The following is a 19,377-nucleotide window of genomic DNA, read 5'->3' as shown; positions in this document are numbered from 1 at the left end:
CTGATTGGCTCATTTAAAAATAACATGTAGTCAACCCCGCCATTTAAATGTTTTAAAAGTCGTGCGTTTCCAGTTTATCGCAACTGTAGCAGAAGTTTCACGTCTGATCGACTAGAATAGTCTCTTTTAAGGTAAGCAAGGGCACTATGCGGAATTCAATATGTGACAGACTTTAGTTTAATGTAAGCCGAAGTAGTCTGCACTCTAATTTAATAACATCATTAAATAATCACGGCCAGTAGTTAACGTTACTATCAAAGTTACAACTCATGCTAACTGACCCTAACGTTAGCTGACCTAGCTTGTTGTTAGCTTGCTAGCCAATTCTGTAATCCACAGCTGATAGAAAAGTCATATTTTAATCGTGGGTACAATTTATATTAACGTGCAATCATGTTTAGCTGTATTTATTTAGGTTAACGCTAAATAAATATAGCTAATCGTCAACTCTATAACACAGTGTAACGTTAGTCAACCGAGACAAAGCTTAGACTAAGTTAGTGTTTTAGTGTGTACAGCTTTATCTCAATTCATTTCACATTGTATTAGTGTATGATTGTATGTTTTGATTGTGAGAACATGTTGAGTTGAGAGGACACATGTATTTCATGCACTGATGTTATTTTAGTTATTGTAAATGCCTTTATACAGGGTTTTGTCACCTTATTATTTTGCATGTTTTTGTGACAAATTTACTCTCATGCAGACAATAAAACGGTGTTGTGTTATGTTCTGTTTACCTTTGAGCCAGGTACCATTCGATAAGCATCATGGGATCCAGTGAGAGCAAGTTGGCTGCAGCTGCACCAGTAAAACCAGAACCAGTCAACAGAAACAGTCGAGTCAGTTATGTGATAGATCCTCGCTCTCCTTCAACAGGCATCTCTCGTACTCCTATTCAGGTACCTGGTTGATTTATTACCTAGGCCACTAGGCTGTAGCCGGAAAACATTTGAAAATGGGTTAATCATATGAAATCTTTCTTCTAGGTTGGTGGACATATGTACAAGACTTCGGCTATGGTGAAAAGTGAATTTCCCCTGGCATTCACTGATCCCCGTTCACCCACTGTTGGTGTTATCCGCACCCCTGTTAGAGAAGTCATGAGAGGTAACTTTTGGGGAAAACATTAACTTTGAGTTTGGCTTTTTTCACATTCAGAATTCACTAACTAACGTGATCTTCCACTTGCCCTTACAGCGACAGTTGGGTCTTTTGCTCGCCGTCTGGGAATGCTTTTCCACAATGACACAGAAAGCAAACTCCCTGAAGACCCTCAGAAACTATTCAGTGATGCTGTGGAGGAAGAGGAGGTCTTCAAGAGTGATGAGTTGGCGTCCACTGAGCCCCTGTTGACTCCTCAGTCTTCGCAGCCTTTCAGCTCTCTGGCTGTACATGCTAGACTCCTTGACACCCCTGTGCAACCCCCTCTCCACAGCCTGGCTGACTCAAGCCCCTTTGTGCTTCTTGACAAGCCCCAGGTGGAAGTTGATGTAGAAACTGAGGCAGATATTAGCCTGGAGGAGGCAGAAGAGGCAACAGAGTCTCCTCTCCACAAGAGGCTGAGCATGAGCCTGATTACTTGCCATGACGGGGCTACATCATCACAGATCTTTGCTGAGGTGCACCGTGATAGTACTTCCCCAGTGCCTAGTGTGGAAGTGGAGACACTCACGAGTGGTGTGGATCACTCTTATGCTCTTCCTTCTGTCACCGTTGAACCCGAGTCCCCTGTTGAACCTTCACCAGCAACTGACCTAGGAGATTCCTCAGTTCAAACATCCCCTGCACAGCCAAAGGAGGAGGAGAAAATACCATCTTTTGAAGAAACAAAAGACAGTGTTAAAGAATCTTTGCCTTCTGCACCTGCGCCACCGCCAATTGTCTCTGGCCCACAGCTCTGCACCGGCATCCGCTGCCCCACCTTTGATTCAAAGAGCCCCAGTCAGGTGGTGTTCAAGCCTCAATGGTTGGGAAAAGGCTTCGGTGCCACTGGGCTAAGAGCCAGAGGGGTGCAGGGGCACAGTGGAAAAGGAAACTCGTCTCCTCTCGCCTTACGTGTTGCTGTTAAGAATGCAACAAATGAAAACAAGGGACAGTCTGGAAAACTGAAACAGAAAGGTGTGTAAGGTGTGACAGTTTTCTTGTTTCTATACCACAATGATGGTGTTTTGTTTTAACTTTTTTTTTTTTGCTTCTTTTCTAGGTGCTGAAGGCCGCTCCCCTCTGCAGATCCTTAAGGAGACCAACTCACCCAGGGACCAACGCTCTCAGGTACTGTACATAAGAAAAAGTAAAGACATATTTGCATGTATATTGATGATACTGAATTGTCTTAATAAGTGACCTTGTTTGTTGTTTTGTCTTCTCCTACTTTCCAGATTAAGCTGAAGGCGTCCACCCCAAATAAGCAGAGGCTTGGACACACAGACAACAGAGTGCTGGCTATAGCTCTGGATAAGGAGAACAGATGATCCTCGGTAGTAATGAATACAGATTCGTGCTCCCTTTTACATCTCTTAAAAACATGCTTTTATGTGTACAGTCTTCTTAAACTGAGTTTTGTTTTGTGTATATACTTTCAACTGCCGCTTTGTGTGGTTTTTCAATCAGTTTTGTCTTTTTTGTAAATATAAATAAAATTATTTGCCTTCGTTCTTCAGCTTTAAATTTTTATATCGGCTGTAAACTGTTTTTTTTCTGCTTCAATAGTTATTTCTTTGTGCTTTGTTTGGAGATGCCTTCATTTCCTCCAATAAATTGTAAAATTTTGAGTCTTTCTACACAAATGAAATACACTAAAAACTCAACAATAAATTTTTGTTAAACTGCAAATCTTATTTCTGTGTGTCATTCCACTTCCAGGTTTGTTTGCTCTCCCTCTTCCCCCAGGTCTGTTCAAGTATCAAACTGGATTAGATTGAACTTTATTGTCACTGTGCAGATTGCAGTTACAGAGCCAATGAAATGCAGTTGGCGTCTAACCAGAGGTGCACAGAGATAGTACTATTATGTAGGTTTCAGGTATGAGCAAGTAAGTACTATGTTTCAAGTGGTGCCATATGTGTGTTGTGATTTGTAATGCAAGATATACATTTACTACCTATGTGTACTTACTTTGTATAGTCTGTGCAAGTCACATGGTAATTACAATAAATCATATTCAAGTGCATTATTAAGCATTTTTGCAGTGGTTTACACTAAAACAAGGTCACAGCATTGATGAAATTAACCATTTACAATGAAGATGTATGTTGACTAGCAAACTGTAAACAAGCCAGGAATGTACGAGTTTAAACATAAAGTTACCACATTTTTGTATAGATATTAAAAGTTTTAAAGGTTTTTCTTGGTCTTCGGCAGTATCACATGTTTCATGACTCACTAGATTTCGAGTGAAAAATAAAAATGGATGTTCTAAGCACAAAATATTAATAAAATAATTAATAAATAATTCTGAAAAACCACTTGTGTAATGTAGAATCCCATGTTTATTAGTCAGTGGTTAAAAAGTTAGTATTGCTTTACTTTGCACAGTGTTTATCCAAGTGTTGGAAAGGATGCAGTCCAAATTCTAGCCAGAGCTTGGATTTTCTTTTCTTTTTTTTGTATATACACAAACTGTCCTTCAAGTTTATCTCGTACCACATGGAGGAAAAGGTTGATTTTTACATACATATTCAGATGTATTGCTTATATCCACACAACAGCCGTTATCATCCACACTCATACAAAAGGTTTTGTCCTGAGACAAATGGGTCATCTTTTTGTAAGTGCTTGGTGAACCATAAAAAATATTTTATTATACCATCTGTCAGTTGAACAGTTTACCCAAAGTAGTTTTCAGATCTAGCTACCAAAATGCTATGTCAAGTGCTGTGACCCCAAATCCTGTTAACTATTGTCCATGTGTCCCATACACAACAACTTAAACACTCATCTAGACATCTGCAAACTATAACTCAGTTTTAATTAAAATTGGAAAATGAAAATAAAATAAATGTAAGCATCTAGGGAAGCTACCAAAACTAGGAACAAACAACAGTCTGAAACTAAATGCAAATGCTCTTATTATTCATATGACATAACCTATGCTCTGAAAAAAAAGCATATTATTAGCGCTAGTGTGAACCTACACAGGTGGTAACTTGACACATTTTCAATTCTGTCCAGCGTGCTACCAATTTCATTTGGCAACTGTTCTCATTGGATGATCTTTGAATTGCTGCGATAAATGTGCATATGTTATCAATTTGAACCTTTGAATATAAGTCACTATCAAGAGGATGATCTTTTCTGACACCCCCACCCTTGTTGCAAACCAAATTCCCCACTAATGTGAAAAGAAAGGTAAGAACGCAATGTGACAAAGTGGAGAAAATCTTCACATTACACCCCCTCTACAACATTAGATAGGACTTGGCACAATTAAAATACCCTCTTCTCTCCCTGTGTGGCTCCTCATCCCTCCCTCAAACTACAGTTACTTTTTTTATCTCTTTCTCCCAGGCAGATGTTAACTGCTCTCTTTGTGCTCGCTGGTGAGGAACAGCTTCAGTTCCATATCTTGAGGAAGCTGTCCCAGGATCCTGTGCAGCACGCCATGCCGTCTGCAGACACTCCGATACAGCTCACCCTGTTGTCGTGACCAGCCAGGGCTCCTGAACCACAGAAAATCACATTATAAGTATAAAAAGTGCCACTGGAAATCACTGTGGCTTAAAGTTCAGATGTGTTTTCTCTTTGTGCTTTAACCTCAATCTAACCTCATCCTAACTCTAACGTTTAAACGTGTTCTACATGCTTCAAAATCTATTTCTAAGTTCACTTTCTCATCTCTATTTTCCGCCTGTACTCACCGACTCTTTCAGCTTTGAGCGAGTCCCAGATGTTGACATTGAAGTCATCGTAACCTGCTAATATCAGGCGTCCAGACAGCGAGGGGGCCAAGGAGGTCACCCCACACATGATGCTGGAGTCCTGGTAGGTGATGAGCTCCTGGTCGGCTCGCAGGTCATACAGCTTGCAGGTGGCATCATCGGACCCTGTTATCACTGCATTACCGTTGGGGAAGAACTGGAGGAAAGAAGGTGGATTAGAAACTAAGCCTCGTTCGAGTTTGACAGTTCAGACTTGAGGAGGAAAGTCTCCTCATCCTCACCCCAATTGCGTTGATGTCACTCTCGTGGCCTGCAAAGGTCTGTCTGCATGTGCCCTCCCTTATGTCCCAGAGCTTGGCAGTGAAGTCACAAGCCCCTGAGATAAAAAAATTGAAATCTGGGGCCACCCCCAGGGACATGCAGTCTCCCTGGTGTCCTGCAAAGACAATCTTTTGGGTTCCTGTCTCAATATCCCACAGTATGCTAAAAGGAAAGAACAAAGACAATGTTTATTTCATATTGTGCGGCAAAAAAGGAAGTGCAGCACAATTTCAGTTTAGTTAATTACACAGTTTTCATACCAAGTGCAGTCTCCTGAGCTGGTGATGATCTCTGTGTCACTGATGAAACGACAGCAGGACAAGTAACCTGCAGGAATGAAAAAAAAAACAAAAAAACTTCAACTTGTGAACATCAGTGAGCTCAAGAGTTTACTTTCCAGGCCGTGTTGACCTACCTGTGTGTGCTGCCAGCTCACGCATGACCTTGACATTCCCGTCCTTGCCTTTGAGGTTGTAGATGGAGCACATGTTGTCTAGACCACCACAAGCCACTAGGTTTCCAGAAGGTGCATAGGCACAAGTCATCACCCATGATGACTTGAGGGGGATGGCGTTCACCTGGGGACACAGAGGGGACACAGAGGACACTCATTTGTCTTGAACTTTTTATTGTCGTTATAATAAACGTCTCATTTGCTCTTTCCTACCTTGTTGGTTGTGATGCTGTCCCACACGATCAGTTTCCCATCTTGTGAGGCGCTGACACACAGTCTGGTGGAGGTTACATTGACAGTGATTTAAAACAAAGAATGAGAAAGTTGGAGGAGGCGGTGACATGAAAGGTCCTAGTGATAAGTTTATCTGAACATTTTCTGAACAGGTTTGGGCAATGCTCCTATTAATTCATCACAAATCTAATTGTCCTATCAGAGTGCCCTCCAGAATTTATTGGCTCTCCTTACTCTAATTTGGTGCCAAATGTAATGGAAATTTAATAGAGGAAAATCAGTTCTTGGCTGTGAAATAAAACAACAGGTGGTCTTTCAATGTGTAAACAATATGCTGTGGTTGTTTACTTGGAGTCGGTGGCCCAGTGCATGGCGTAGATTTTAGCAAGGTGACCCCGTAGTGTTTTCCTGGTCTTCATCTGGATCCGCCCCACCACAGTGATCCCAGCTGCTGCCTCCTGCAGTGTGGTGTCCTGCACTGCCTTACGAGCTGCCTATGGAGCAGATACAAACAATGGAGGTCAGGTCACTTCTAGTAATAATCCTACAGTGAAGTTTATGTACAGTTATTTTGGGCAGGGTAGATCTATCAGAATGTTTTAAGGATAAATCAAAAGGTCAGAAGCAAAGACATGAAGTTTTGTAAAGTCATATTGATTTTCTATTTGTTGCAGATGTTATGGAATAAAATACTGACAGTGATCTGGTCTTTCAGACCGTCTGCCTCCTTTCGCAATTGCTCCATTTCACCCATGGTAATGGTCGTTAGGCACTGTCAGCAGTGAAGAGAGGGAAAGATGTCAGGAAAGCCGATAATCCTAAAATAAACAACAACAGCAAGAATGTTAGTGAGGTGACAAAAGCAGAAATTAGTAAACAATAAATAATGAAAGAAAATGCAGTAACAGCGTTGCCTTCACTTATGTTTCATGCTGGAGCGTTGCTGGTACTACCTGAATGATTTCCAGTCTTTTTTCTAGCTCCTGTCTCCAAGTAGGTGCTATTTTGCAAGTCAAACCGGCCCTCGTCTGCTTTGCAAACTTTCACAAACACTCAGGAGCGCACAGAGAAACCCACAGAACAGACCTACACATGCATTTATATACATGTGCACCCGACACACAAACACACGCAGACTATATAAATATTCAAGCATGACATGAACAGCGGAATTATTTGTTCTTCACATAATGTGACACTTGTAGTGAGTACACATCCTCACCCTGAATGTACACACAAACCAGTATGTCCTGTAATAATGTAATCAATCCATCAGCTCCCAGCCAGTCACCTCTCAATTCACAACACTCATAGGGGAGTTTGTGCTATTTAACACACTCCAGTGCACTGTCACCTAATGTTGATGGCTATTGAATTTGGTAATGTCATGATTAAATGAGCGATGTTTAGCACTAAACCAATAACCTAATGGACAAACTCATACAGTGTGACAAATGTAATCAAGGCACAAGTGATAAGGCACAGTCACGATCTCAAGCCGTACACAAATGCAGGAGTTCAAAGAGGAGAACATGACACTAACTCCATAGTAAAGCAGCACAACATAACCAGAGTCAGCTAAATACACCTTCCTCCTTCTACTGCACACATGCACATATTACAAATGATCTTTTTCTGCGAAGCAATTAAATGTGATGCTATTTCCTTTATCTTACCTTGAAAACTGAGGGAATACTTGATCGTATTGTATGTCTCCCTGCAGCAATCTCTCTCTCTCTCTCTCTCTCTCTCTCTCTCTTTCACTATTTGAATGAGTGTCCCTGTCAAAACACATGACCAAGTGGATTTGCCTCTAATTTGTTTGAAGTGAAAAGGAGAGGAAGGGAGTGAAGGAGGGAGTGACTCTGTAAAAGAAAGAGATTTGCTTTAATTGTTTTACCAATGGGTTTCTATCTTTTACCTTTTCATCTGTAATGCTTAACTTAAATCGATGATGGCCCGAAACATGTTTAAATGAAATTGGAGTGTTGATTTATGGCCTTTATTGTAGTGCAGTGCACCAAAACACCTCAGCAGCTGCAGTGTGGGTGAACTGCCTTAAACTGCTGATGACTATTATCTATAAAGTTGGTAACAGGGGATTTTCGGCCTTTGTTCCAGATGGGAAATTGCTTCAGTAATGACTGTTGTAATGACTGCTTGAGTGTTTTTAGTCGTGGTTTTACCCTTTTGCCATTCTGTCCCTAGGACCCTGCCATTGTTCCATGTGATTAAATGACTACTAAGGGTTGCTGGATAGTGAAGTGCATTAACACAGCCAGAGAGCAGAGGAGGCAAAGTGAGGGAGGGCAGGTGGGGGGTAAGAGGCGAGGCAGGAGAGTGAGTTTTAAATCCTACTGGCTGAGATTTTAAGGAAAGCCTTTTGAATCAAATCTGCTCTCATCCGATTACTGACTGCTCTTTGCATCTGGATAAGAGACGGAGAAAGGGTTGGGGTGAGGGCAGATAGTGGGATGAGAATGAGGGAGGGGGCAGATGGAGAAGGTAAAGTGCTTTTGGTGGGACTGGACCTGTGAACTTGAGAGAGACCAGTGACCTGTGCTCAGAGCTCCTGACTTGTTATAAGTCACAGTCTTGAATTCGTGGTTCAGCTAACAAAACAAAATTAGAATCCTATGTTGGCTCTTGTTAATTTGATTTTAATGACTGTAGAGTTACACCTACTTTTATTTGCAACACAGGCACAGCCAGTTAGCACTAAACAAACCACATTCGGGATGATACTAGGGTTGGAGAATATATAGACAAAAAGATGTAATCAAGATTGTGACTTGTTGTTTACTCTGTGGTAGCGAACGTCTTCAGGTGTTTAAAGCTGCTGTGTGCATTGTGGTAAATAAATCACCAGACTGGCTAATGCATTTATGTGATTTTACTGTTCATTATTGGATGTTTAGTTCACTGGAGCAGCCAAGAATTGACGTTTCTGTCTGCTTCTGTAGTCTTCAGTTTGTAGAAACATTATTTTCTCACAGTGTGGATTAATTTTACATCACAAACTGCGGTTTAAGTTTTTATCCAGGTTGCTCAAACTTAGTACCTTTTCTTTCTTCTGCAGTCAATGATGTAAACATAAGATTTTTATGTCTATCATTCTACATTTTAAAGCCCTGAATGAAACATTCACAAAAACAACTTCACATAGTTGTATCATGCAGATTATAACTGACAGTATCAGGAGTCAGACAACAAAAGGAATTTGTATTTTATTCAGATTTTCATTCTACATGAAGCAGCCAGAATTGTACGATCCCACATAAATCCTTCTGCACACAAATGCAAACATAAATAAGTGCGTTAACTGTGTCAGTGTTTTGATTTTATTTTCTAATTAACACATTCTTTTAATGTATGTCCTGCATACTGTGTGATCACGATTATGTATATATAGTCACATATGTAGTTCTGTTTATATTTTAGTTTAGAGATTGATTAGAAAAATCTTTCAGCCTTGACCATATATTTCATCTGATGCATCATGTGAGCAGCATGACACAACCGCACACACAGACGTCTACAAAGAGCGAACAGTGTAAACAGCAACATACAGTGTGATTGTCTACTCACCAAGTAGGAGACAGATGTTGACAGGTCTTTAATCACTCTTCCTCCAGTGGTCTCCCTCTAGTTGTTGTCATAAGTTTACTTAAGTGCTACTACACTTTCTCCTGCTCATTCACTTGTGATTTCACACACTGGTGGATATTCCTCTGTCACTCACTCTCTCCACTGCTCCTATGAGGAACAGATGAGGATTGGAGGGATGAAGGGAGATCAGTGATGAGGGGATAAACCCTGGGATGGACAGAAAGACGGGTGAGGGGGGTGGAGTGGGGGTAAAAAAAAAAAGACAGAAAGGGAGAGAAAACCAAACAAGGTGCAGAGCGTGGTTATGGGGTCACAAGACATGAGCTGGGGTGAGTCTGAATCAAAAACCAAGAGATGGAAATCATGGAGGGGAGGGGTAAGAAGGTAAATAGAGGACCTGGGAACATGGCTTTTTATGGTGCTGATGTGGACTTTAAAAGATCTATGACTGGCAGGAGGGTTTGTGTTTTGTAAACCCGAGGTGAAGCTAATATTAGAATGTTTGTGGGCAGAGAGGGAGATTGGCAGAGTGGAGATCAGACAGTGTACAATGGTAATACAAGAAATAGATAATAAATAGATCATCTGTAACTCCTTCTTCTGCAAACAGTACTATGAGGTATGTATACACAGGATATGTGCACACTTACAGTATAAGTGTCAGCTGCACCATAGTCTATGTTTACTTTCCTCTGAGGTCTTTTTCAGCCTATTATCATACAATAGGGGCACTTTTGTATGACCCACTCAACGATTCCTCTGTTTGGCCCAAACGTTCCCCCCGGTTGGTCTAAGTTCCTGTGGTGCAGTCTTCTACACTTAGCATTTATCTAACTAAGCAAAACACCTGTAGTGGTTATGAAACAGTAGAACCTCTGCTCACTGTCATGAAAGCAGTTTCAGACACTAGGATGATTTGGGGAGTATCCCTTCAACCAGCTCCTAAGGTGAAAATACCACTGAAGAACTTGGTGTCATGACCCCTCGTGTCCGTCCTCTCATTAGTAGAGTGATGGGAGTGAGTCAGTATTTCTGTTTACTTACTGTATTGTATTATGCATTGTACCTGAGGCACGCAATCATTGGTTTTGAACAAATATAGTGAAGCAAGCTATGAATAACTTTAAGTACACCTTAATCTTGTTTAAATAATAAGCATCACATGTATTATTTTGAGTATTGCTAATATTTGTAGTTCCTAAACATGCTGGAGTGTGTGTGTGTGTTCTTTCTGTCTTGTGCCGAAAACACATTTAAATGGGATAAAGCGGATCCGAGTCCTCACAAGTACACCAGGATGTTGCTGTCCGTGACCTAGAACCTTGCAAAATAAAGTGAAAATGTCCTGAGCCATTAACATTATTCCTTTCTATGCAAATCCTTGAGGCTAAAGATTCAGACGATTAAACATCTTTGAGCCACTGATACTGTAGATGATGGATTCCTTGCATACTTTTCTGTGTATGGACAAAAGAGGTTAGTAATGTGTGTGTGTGTGTGTGTGTGTGTGTGTGTGTGTGTGTTTTGCCTACATTCTGGGTTTATTCTATGATGCAGTGTGGATAAATTCAGCTCTGTACTTTAAAAGTGTTGACCTTTGCTCGCTCGAGCGCAGTGACGACAGAAGCAGGCTGGCCGTTTTGGCTGAGTTGACCCTGGATTTACAGAAATGGTGTTGGGGCCGTGCAGGCTGTGAGATGGAGCGTGAAACAGAGAGAAAACCAAAAAGAGAAAAAAGGATTTGTTAGCAGGCACACAAACACAGGCCAGGATAAAGACAGTTAGAGGAAGGGAGTTATTAGGAGTGACTATTTAAAGACCAGCGGTGTCTTGTTCTTGCATTATCACTACTATAAAATCTTTACTACTATAACAATTTTACTACTACATACTACTTATAATATACATTATTAAAAGAGTAATGCCTATTAAGTTAAAAGTCTCTCTGAGTTTCAAATAAATGGGCGACAGGATTTCAATAAGAGAGAGAAGGTGGTGGGACTCGATTAAATTTGTTACAAAAACGTAGTAAAATTGATATAAACCACCAGACAGAAAGACCAGAAATCATCACAAATAGTTAATGTGGGTAAGTGACACCAGCCCCTCACGGCACAAAGCAATGAGTTATAATAATAACCGGATGTTGTGATTTCAGTTTTGTAACTATGCAGTTAGGCCTTACATAATTTCTGCTAATCATTTAAAATATCAACACAGGTTTTATGCTCTGCTGCCACGTGTGTAATTAGTACAGTCGATGTAGATCGAAGTGCTTGGTATATCTTAGATGCATTACAGACGTGACATCTACTTCAGAGCAGATTAATGCAGAGTTTTATGGTATCACATGGGTTCAAGTGTGTGACAGAGGGAAAAGGTTAAAACCAAGGCTCCATTTAACAGGCCTGACGACCCAATTCTACAGCAGTGAGGGATTATAACACAGGGGGGAGTGAGAGTGTTAATATGGCCCATGAACAGAACTTTACTCTGTACCTAATGCACAAGATGAAAACAGAGGAGGGGGGCTGACAGGAGGCACTGGCTGTGATGGGAAGGATAAGATGAAGTGGGTGTCACTCCACTGGATGTAAATGATTAAATGATGTCTCGCTGGATTACTATTCCATATTCTAAATGGGTGATGTCTAAGCTCCATAAACAAATGCACTCATTTATGCGGGATTAGCAGTAATCTCTCTATTTCTATCCTTTTTTCCTGCTGCGCACCTCTCTCTCCGCTCCTTCTTCTGCCTCTTGCTGCCTCAAACTTTAGTTTCTGATGCTAATGTAACTACTTTAACAATTTCCTACTGCTGTGATGCTGTTAAATCAACTATCTTATCACATGCTTACCTTTAAAAAGCATTGTTTTTTTTCATAACAATCAGCAGACAGCCACAGAGGGTGTGAGGTAATCGCTTAACAGATTACACGGCCTTGCTTTAATTTTTCTACCCCTCTTTGTCCTCTCTCTTGCTCTAATGCTGTTTCTGCACCTCACTTGTGTGGATGTGGCAAACATGCAACATTAGTAAAGATTCACAGTCATGTCTTCTTTTATTCTCTTCCTTTTCAAAGTGAGCTGCTAAAACAAAAATACAGTTTGACATTAGAGGGAAGAAAGAACAGTGTTTCTCTCACTTAACTTCATCATATACATTATAAATACAGTATATATACACATCCAAACTTTACAGAAAAAGGCAGCGATGTGGGTAAAAATTGGATAATCATGTTGTAATGGGAGATAGCAAAACAAAACGTGTGCCAGTTTCAGCCTGTCAGGTTTGATTTGGTTCTCAGAGCTCATCCTTGCCTCCCGTCACCCTGCCTCTCTCTCTGCTCTTCTCCTTTGAGGCTTGGCTTCGGGCGTTCCGGGAGGTGGTGGCGCTGCTCTTCTCTTCCTCATCCTCCTCATTTTTCACCACACTCTTTCCATCCGCAGCCCACAAGGCCTCTGCCTCATCACGCTCCTGATGGAGAGAGACAAAAAGTTGGAAAGTACTGAAGTGACAGATGAATGCACTGATTTCCTGTGGCCAGTATGACATACACAACATTGTACTTTACATAGCTTTGCTAAACAGACATTACAGGCCACAGGTGACAACGACACAATAACATTTATTTACTTTGAAGTAAAGAGTGTAATATTTGTTCTTTATGTATTATATGATAAATCTAAGGACAATGACCTGTTGTTATCATAGACAGAGCACTGACAATGACAAAACATGAAAGCAACCACTAATTTGCATTGCGCTCTGTCTCCAGCTGGTCTTGTTACCCAACACCAGTGTCACGATATCAGCAAATGCACAACTGCAGATGTTAGGTTTGGCCTGGGAAGTTCACTGCTGTGTGTCGTTGTAGTGCTCACCATATCTCTGTAGAACTTCTCCTTTGTGAACCACATTGCCAGCGCACAGCGTCGGCCAGATGTCACTGCCGTCACACCATGGGGATTTACTGGACCTGAGGAGAAGCCCACCAGTCGACCACAGCTGGGTTGTACTCGAGCCTAGAGACATGGAAAGGAAAGGCCTCAATGTCAAAAGATCCAACAAATATTCTGCAGACAAATCTGAAAATTAAGTGATCAGTGAACAGTCACTTACTGTTACTGTTTTGGCATCTCTGTTAGTGAAAAACAACTCTCCACCATCAAAGTTGTTATTCAGGTAGAGAACAGCACTATGAGAAAAAGAGATTCAAGCTTTCAGAGTTACACTTTGTGGATTACATGAAATAATCAGTACACTTTAAACAGCTTGTAAACTTACAATAAACACATTTGCTGCCATTTAATTTTGAGCATCTTAAACAAACTTGAGTTCAGTTTAATGATACAGTGCCAGCTATTCCATTTTTAGTCTATTATATTGCTATTTCTCTTTCTCTCTCTCTTCTCTCTATCTCCTTCTACTTGATGGTGATATTAAAAACAAACAATATATTCAAGATGGTTCTGAGAAAATGTTTTTAACTGGAATAAAATTACTTGTCTGTACCTCACCTTGTCAATACCTTTAAATCTTATTTATGAGAAACTAGATGAATTAACAGTTAGTGAATGATATTATTTTTTGTGTACCTGAGATCCCTGTGTATGAACGCTGGTGGTTCCCTCCAGCAGTGCTTAGTCTCTGGTTCAAGGAGACAGTTGTCAACATGAACAGGGTGAGACAGATCCAACCTGCCCTCTTGGTCACCTGAGAGCACAGACAGAAAAAAAGGAATTTATTTACCAAAAGAGCACATTTAAGTATCAGAACTCACTGAGATCCTGTATTTACTGTGGCTCCACATGAAAAGGATTTTCTAGCAAGTATTAAAAATATCCCTATAAAGAGATATGGGTGGTGCTGGTCTTACCTGTGACAGCGGTGCGGCAGACCAGATGAGTGAAAGAGATATAGAGTCCTGAGGGGCTCCTGAAGTACGAGTGCAGCAGGACTCTCGCTCTCTCACCCAACTCATGTAAAAGCCTCACACTGGTTTCATTCAGCAGGCCAGTCTGAGCCAACTGTGAAATAAGTTGAGGTCACATTAAAAACTCATCTTGTCCTAAATTGTCTTAGCAGACACAGCAAGATCATGTGAAACTTGGTTCTTTAATTAATTCACTTTAAGTTAATTCATTTTGAACATTCAGGTTCACTCAAAAGTAATTCTGTTTGCATTAGCTGATGTTCACCCACCTTCGCAGCTCTGAGCACAGTCAAGCCTTCGAATGTCTCATGAGGTGTGTGCGGAGACCGTCGTCCCTGGTAACCATCTCCAGCTGATGCTGCAGCCTATCAGAGACAAGAAAAAATGGTTGGTGAGAGTGTTTCTGTGTCTATCTGATAAAGACTTGGACAGACTCAGACTAGACTCTTCAACAATCTGAACTTACCGATGCTAACTGCACTATTGTGTCACACTCCTCCTCAGTCATGACCCCATCAAGTACGACACGGTTGGTCCCGTTCAAAATCTCATCGTCCATGGTGATGGTCACACCTACCTGAGGAACTGCACCACCTGAGAAAACAATTAAGTGAGGTTAAAAAGGAAACTGGGAAAGTTTTAAACTGCTACAAGCCAAAACAAAATGGTGGACTTACCTGCAAAGAAGCCACTGTCATCCACTTCCTCCAGCTGTTCTCCCTCCTTCATTTTTTCATTCATTTTCTCTTTTTCAGCCCTGAAAGTAAAACACATAAGACACTGAGCTGACATTACATCAATGTAATGAAGCTTAAGTGACTCATCATCCTATTTGTCTTACCTCCATTTCTCCTTCAGTGATTCAGGTACAACATCCTCTGGGGTCCAAAGATCCTACATGGACAACAATTATTACTCTTTGAGGACACACTGTTCTCCTTGTACATTAGAATTTTGTATATTTGGTTTAGTACTTACTGGGTCAGTGAAACTGAAACCTAAGTTCTCCACACCAAAATAGAGTAGCTTCTTCTCCTGCAATGAGCGACTGACATATCTGACAATCTCCTGTGTGATAAATACACACAAACCACTGGTCAAACATGAATATTAAGTTGTTAATTATTATTTAAGACATTGTGATTGACAAACCTCAATAGTGCAAGAGATTTATGCATTAAAACGGCAATCAAGCAACTCAGATCATTATGATGATCACAGTGGTGAGTTTGTAATGGACCTTGAGTGGTACCTGAGCAGGCTGTGTGTCTTGTGACTCTGTGTCTCCTCCTAGTGTCTCATAGTAGAGCTGCAGGTTGTCTAAAGAGTCTTTGTCAGAGGGGTAAAACAGGAGAAGAGAGCGCACGTTCTGCACAGCTCCACTAATATCGCCAGCTGTGGAGATGCAGTGATGCAAAATAGGGGCATGTGGATGTCAAAATTATACTATGGTAAATAAATAAATTCACATTAAATAATCCCCATGTTCAACCCTGACCTTTAAACTGTGCAATGTGCAGGTGTTCCAGCTGTGTGGGCAGGTAGTCCTCCTGAGCAGAAATCCTTCCCGGTCTTGTGGCTATCTGAGTCACACAGGACTGCCGGCATGAGAGGAGGGAGAGGGAAAGAGCTAGATGGGGAAGAAAATGGTGACAATGGGTAGTGTCAAAACAAAAAAGTCAAGTGTCACTCACTGTTTGCTTATTTTTTACCTACCTGCAGCCTTCTCGAACACCCCATCAACACTGTCCACCCCCCTGTCCTCAGGCAGCCGTTGGGAGGCCATCTCACACTGCACCCTGCACTCCTCTGTCTGACGCAGTGTTTCATTCACACACGCTTTCCATTTCTCTGCTGCTTGCACCCAGTCAGCAGAGGCCTCATACTGGAGCGCACCATCATAGAGGACCTGGTTTAATGACATGTACAAAGAGAAAAGTACAATCAGATGCTGCCAGACTGACCTTCTATGAAAGAAAGAAATTGCTCTACCTACTAAAAAAAACATTAGATCAATGCAGAGACATGCTACTTCATGAACTATTTGAGCCTATTTCAGACAAGCCTATCCATGTCATAACAAATGTGTCTGCACAGGAAATGTTGCTCAGCCACACGTCTTCTGAGTAAAGCCAGGTTTAAAGTGCAATGCTGGATAACGGCAGTGAAAGAGAGAGAAAATGCTTGGGTCATGTCATGTGGTTGTCCACATCTCCAAAATGTTTATAATTCAATCCCCATCTTTAGAGTTATGAACTTACATAAAATGTTTTACCAATTAGGTCTGCAATGACAAAAATACCTCCTCCTCCCCTCCAGTAGTCTCACTGACGCAACAAAAATTTGACCTCTCTCTCTCTATATATATATACAGTATATATAATATTATATATTTGAAGATTTTAAACCCAAATAATGCAAAGAATTGAAATGTAAAATGAAAATTTTAAAGTTTTGCTAAAGAGTAATGGATACAGTAATACCAGATATCTTTTCTCTGTCTGAATATCTTTTGGTCCTGTAAAGCTACAAGTAAAGCTAACAGATCTCTCACTGTATAATTTCTGAGTAGATAAGCTTAAACGATCATCAAAGTACAGTAATGTACAATATGGGTGCAACCATTGTTCCCTGCTCACCCAGTGTTTCTCATTCTCAATCTCTCTGTCCTGGAAGGCCTCTGCCGTCACTCCTTTCATGCGTCTGTACTTCTCAATGTTGTTTCTCATCTCCAGATGACTGGGATTGGCCACAAAGTACGTATGGGCTGCAGATGCCGCCTTCTGCACCTTCTCCAGCTGATGTGGATGAAGAGGAGATGGTAAGAATGCAGATTGTCATGGACAGAGAGTTATGACCTGAATCATAACTAGTGAATCTCAGCACAGACATTAAGTTGTTAAACTTTGGTCTTTAGAACCTCTTACCTTATAGTATGTGACCTGCAGAAAGTTGTAAGGGTTGCGAGTGCTGAATTCATACTCTATGTCCGTAGAAACAGGAAGCTGTCCTACAGCGGAGACAGAGTGACCAATGCAGAACTTCAAACACTCAGCCTTCTTCTGCAACGCATCCAAGGCCCAGAGATCCCACAGACTCCCCCCTTCAGAATCTAGAAAGACACAAAACAGTAAACTTTACTAGGAGTGAAATTTAACACTGAACACTTTTAGTATTAGAGTACATATGTAGTCTTTGGTTTTTTATATTTACATGTTACTATACTGCACATTAATAATTACAGTTTATTTGTTACACACAATTATTACTAATAGATTATGAGTCTGTTATGAGCCATACATTCATGTAAAAGCAGGATGTTACTTTTGTAATTAGTTGAGTTGGAGCAATTTCTCTATTGAGGACGGTAAAATTGTAATATTTGAGTTTTTGTTTACTCATGTCTAACTTGTAGTGCAACTGTCCTCTGTTCTAGAGGTCAAACTCAGAAACTGACAATCAGGGAAGCTGCCTGTGAATTCACAGTAATTTTGTTTCCCACTAGTAATTATGTTGGATGCAAAGCAGCAAGTTTGGTTAACTGGAAAAGGGAAACCAGACACAAGACATAACTTAAAGCTAAATAATAATAAATGCATCTCTTGATTAGACTGGTGCTTCACAAACTGAAGTCAAGAACGGCCATAGGGTGAATCGGAAAGGTGTCGAGCCAGAGACAAAAACAAAAACTGAGTTACAGGAAAATTATTACTCCTCTGTCTTTTCTTTGATATTTGACTTTTTCACCTGCATTAACCTTAATGTAACTAAGTACATTTACTCAAGTACTGTACTTGTAGTATTTATACATAGTGGCACATGCTACTTTTACCATTTACCTTAATTAAGGATGGGAAATCTATATCTGAACGCCTATTTTGGACTTTTACCTAAGTCAGGAGGAGTTTTTCAGTTATTTAAACACAGGAGAAGCAGTAACACAGTACCATCCATGAACAGCACACACACTCCTCCAAACTAGACCCATATGATGCCCTGTTCATGCACACATAGTGGATGCCTCCATCCATGTCAGAGCTCATGTCTTACCCAGTTTGCGGAGCTCTTCTCCGCCTGCTGCCACACAGGCACCGTGACACCGCCTGCGGGCTCCGAGCAGCGACTCCCGGGTGAGGAGGGACTTCTCCAGCAGCTCCGCAGCCTTCCCCCACTCCTCACCAAAGTAAGCACGCACCCCGCTGTAATACAGCAAGTCATACGGCTGCAGAAGGGACAAAGCACCGGAGCCGCCGCCACCCTCGGTCGCCACGGTTGGATTAAATAAAGCTAGAAAGACTAAATGAAACGCCACGTATACAGTGAAGTGACCGGAGCGCAGCGCCATGGTCCCAGAAACGAGCGCTCCGCGGCGGAGCAGCAGCTGGAGGAGAGGTGGGACTATGGAGACGGAGCCCACTAGGTTTCCTCCCATTGGGGGGAAATCATCTCACATATCCACCGCTGATTTTTTGATACGACTCTAACTTTTAGCTTTGTTTGTTTAACTTAACTTAAGTTAAATTTAGCATTTTGGCTAATTTAATGATTTAACGGTCAATTAGAAAGTTACTGTTGCTACGTCACCGCCAGAGGAAGCCGTTGATCGGGTATAACGGACGTTACCGTAACTATTAAAATAAGACGGATGGAATTAAATTCATTATTTATTAATTGTGTTTACATCAACTAAGTTCATCAGCAATATACAAAAACAATATAAACAAACAAACAATATACAAAATGTAGTCATTTGTGTTCTTTTATTCATTAGATTTTCTTTTTAAATATTGAAAATCTTCACATCTTTCATTCATGGGAGTGATACTTAGCCTAAGTAGTAAAAACAGCAAATCAATTAACACAATAGAAATATATATACAACTAAAAGTTCTGCATTCAGTGGTACTGAAATAAAAGTGCAAAAGTGTAAGTAGAATACAT

At 40.9% G+C, this 19,377-nt stretch overlaps 3 protein-coding genes across 5 annotated transcripts; 1 reads left to right on the top strand and 2 right to left on the bottom strand.

Moving 5' to 3' along the window:
- The first annotated feature begins 49 nt into the window (after positions 1 to 49).
- Positions 50 to 2,966, top strand: cdca3 (cell division cycle associated 3). Of its 2 annotated transcripts, none has more exons than XM_026370600.1 (6): positions 50 to 131; positions 748 to 902; positions 990 to 1,110; positions 1,201 to 2,121; positions 2,207 to 2,274; positions 2,382 to 2,966. In XM_026370600.1, the coding sequence occupies exons 2-6, from the start codon at positions 771 to 773 to the stop codon at positions 2,472 to 2,474; spliced, it is 1,335 nt and encodes a 444-aa protein (XP_026226385.1). In that variant the 5' UTR covers positions 50 to 131; positions 748 to 770; the 3' UTR covers positions 2,475 to 2,966. The 2 variants fall into 2 exon arrangements, with proteins under 2 accessions (XP_026226385.1, XP_026226383.1); XM_026370598.1 differs by having other exon boundaries at positions 52 to 131; positions 752 to 902; positions 2,382 to 2,474.
- Positions 2,967 to 3,473: 507 nt separating this feature from the next.
- Positions 3,474 to 7,674, bottom strand: gnb3a (guanine nucleotide binding protein (G protein), beta polypeptide 3a). Of its 2 annotated transcripts, none has more exons than XM_026370613.1 (9): positions 7,566 to 7,674; positions 6,587 to 6,707; positions 6,238 to 6,383; positions 5,869 to 5,932; positions 5,617 to 5,779; positions 5,462 to 5,528; positions 5,162 to 5,363; positions 4,860 to 5,076; positions 3,474 to 4,661 (listed from the first exon to the last, which is right to left on the bottom strand). In XM_026370613.1, the coding sequence occupies exons 2-9, from the start codon at positions 6,641 to 6,643 to the stop codon at positions 4,555 to 4,557; spliced, it is 1,023 nt and encodes a 340-aa protein (XP_026226398.1). In that variant the 5' UTR covers positions 6,644 to 6,707; positions 7,566 to 7,674; the 3' UTR covers positions 3,474 to 4,554. The 2 variants fall into 2 exon arrangements, with proteins under 2 accessions (XP_026226398.1, XP_026226399.1); XM_026370614.1 differs by lacking the exon at positions 7,566 to 7,674 and adding an exon at positions 6,843 to 6,956.
- A 4,868-nt stretch (positions 7,675 to 12,542) lies between these two features.
- On the bottom strand, positions 12,543 to 19,032 carry p3h3 (prolyl 3-hydroxylase 3). The gene is made up of 16 exons (XM_026370525.1): positions 18,487 to 19,032; positions 17,364 to 17,548; positions 17,076 to 17,234; positions 16,153 to 16,345; positions 15,935 to 16,066; positions 15,689 to 15,831; positions 15,415 to 15,504; positions 15,278 to 15,330; positions 15,114 to 15,193; positions 14,903 to 15,030; positions 14,706 to 14,801; positions 14,380 to 14,530; positions 14,099 to 14,216; positions 13,623 to 13,698; positions 13,385 to 13,525; positions 12,543 to 12,977 (listed from the first exon to the last, which is right to left on the bottom strand). Exons 1-16 carry the CDS (start codon positions 18,866 to 18,868, stop codon positions 12,804 to 12,806), a joined length of 2,301 nt encoding a protein of 766 aa, XP_026226310.1. The 5' UTR covers positions 18,869 to 19,032; the 3' UTR covers positions 12,543 to 12,803.
- Between the last annotated feature and the right edge of the window lie 345 nt (positions 19,033 to 19,377).

The sequence above is a fragment of the Anabas testudineus genome, chromosome 16, assembly GCF_900324465.2.
Source record: "Anabas testudineus chromosome 16, fAnaTes1.2, whole genome shotgun sequence".
Taxonomy (NCBI): Eukaryota; Metazoa; Chordata; class Actinopteri; order Anabantiformes; family Anabantidae; genus Anabas; species Anabas testudineus.
This window is presented reverse-complemented; position numbering and strand designations above follow the sequence as displayed.

Excerpts from the sequence above, each read along its gene's own strand:
- cdca3 (XM_026370600.1), top strand. The coding sequence starts at position 771 with ATGGGATCCAGTGAGAGCAAGTTGGCTGCAGCTGCACCAGTAAAACCA. Across the intron at positions 1,111-1,200 it reads TGTTAGAGAAGTCATGAGAG|CGACAGTTGGGTCTTTTGCT; the intron begins GTAACTTTTGGG and ends TTGCCCTTACAG. Across the intron at positions 2,122-2,206 it reads TGGAAAACTGAAACAGAAAG|GTGCTGAAGGCCGCTCCCCT; the intron begins GTGTGTAAGGTG and ends CTTCTTTTCTAG.
- p3h3 (XM_026370525.1), bottom strand. The coding sequence starts at position 18,868 with ATGGGAGGAAACCTAGTGGGCTCCGTCTCCATAGTCCCACCTCTCCTC. Across the intron at positions 16,067-16,152 it reads GGTGTTCGAGAAGGCTGCAG|CTCTTTCCCTCTCCCTCCTC; the intron begins GTAGGTAAAAAA and ends TTCCCCATCTAG. Across the intron at positions 15,031-15,113 it reads TGACAGTGGCTTCTTTGCAG|GTGGTGCAGTTCCTCAGGTA; the intron begins GTAAGTCCACCA and ends TTGTTTTCTCAG.
- gnb3a (XM_026370613.1), bottom strand. The coding sequence starts at position 6,643 with ATGGGTGAAATGGAGCAATTGCGAAAGGAGGCAGACGGTCTGAAAGAC. Across the intron at positions 5,780-5,868 it reads ACAGCATCACAACCAACAAG|GTGAACGCCATCCCCCTCAA; the intron begins GTAGGAAAGAGC and ends CTGTGTCCCCAG. Across the intron at positions 4,662-4,859 it reads GCTCAAAGCTGAAAGAGTCG|GAGCCCTGGCTGGTCACGAC; the intron begins GTGAGTACAGGC and ends TCTGTGGTTCAG.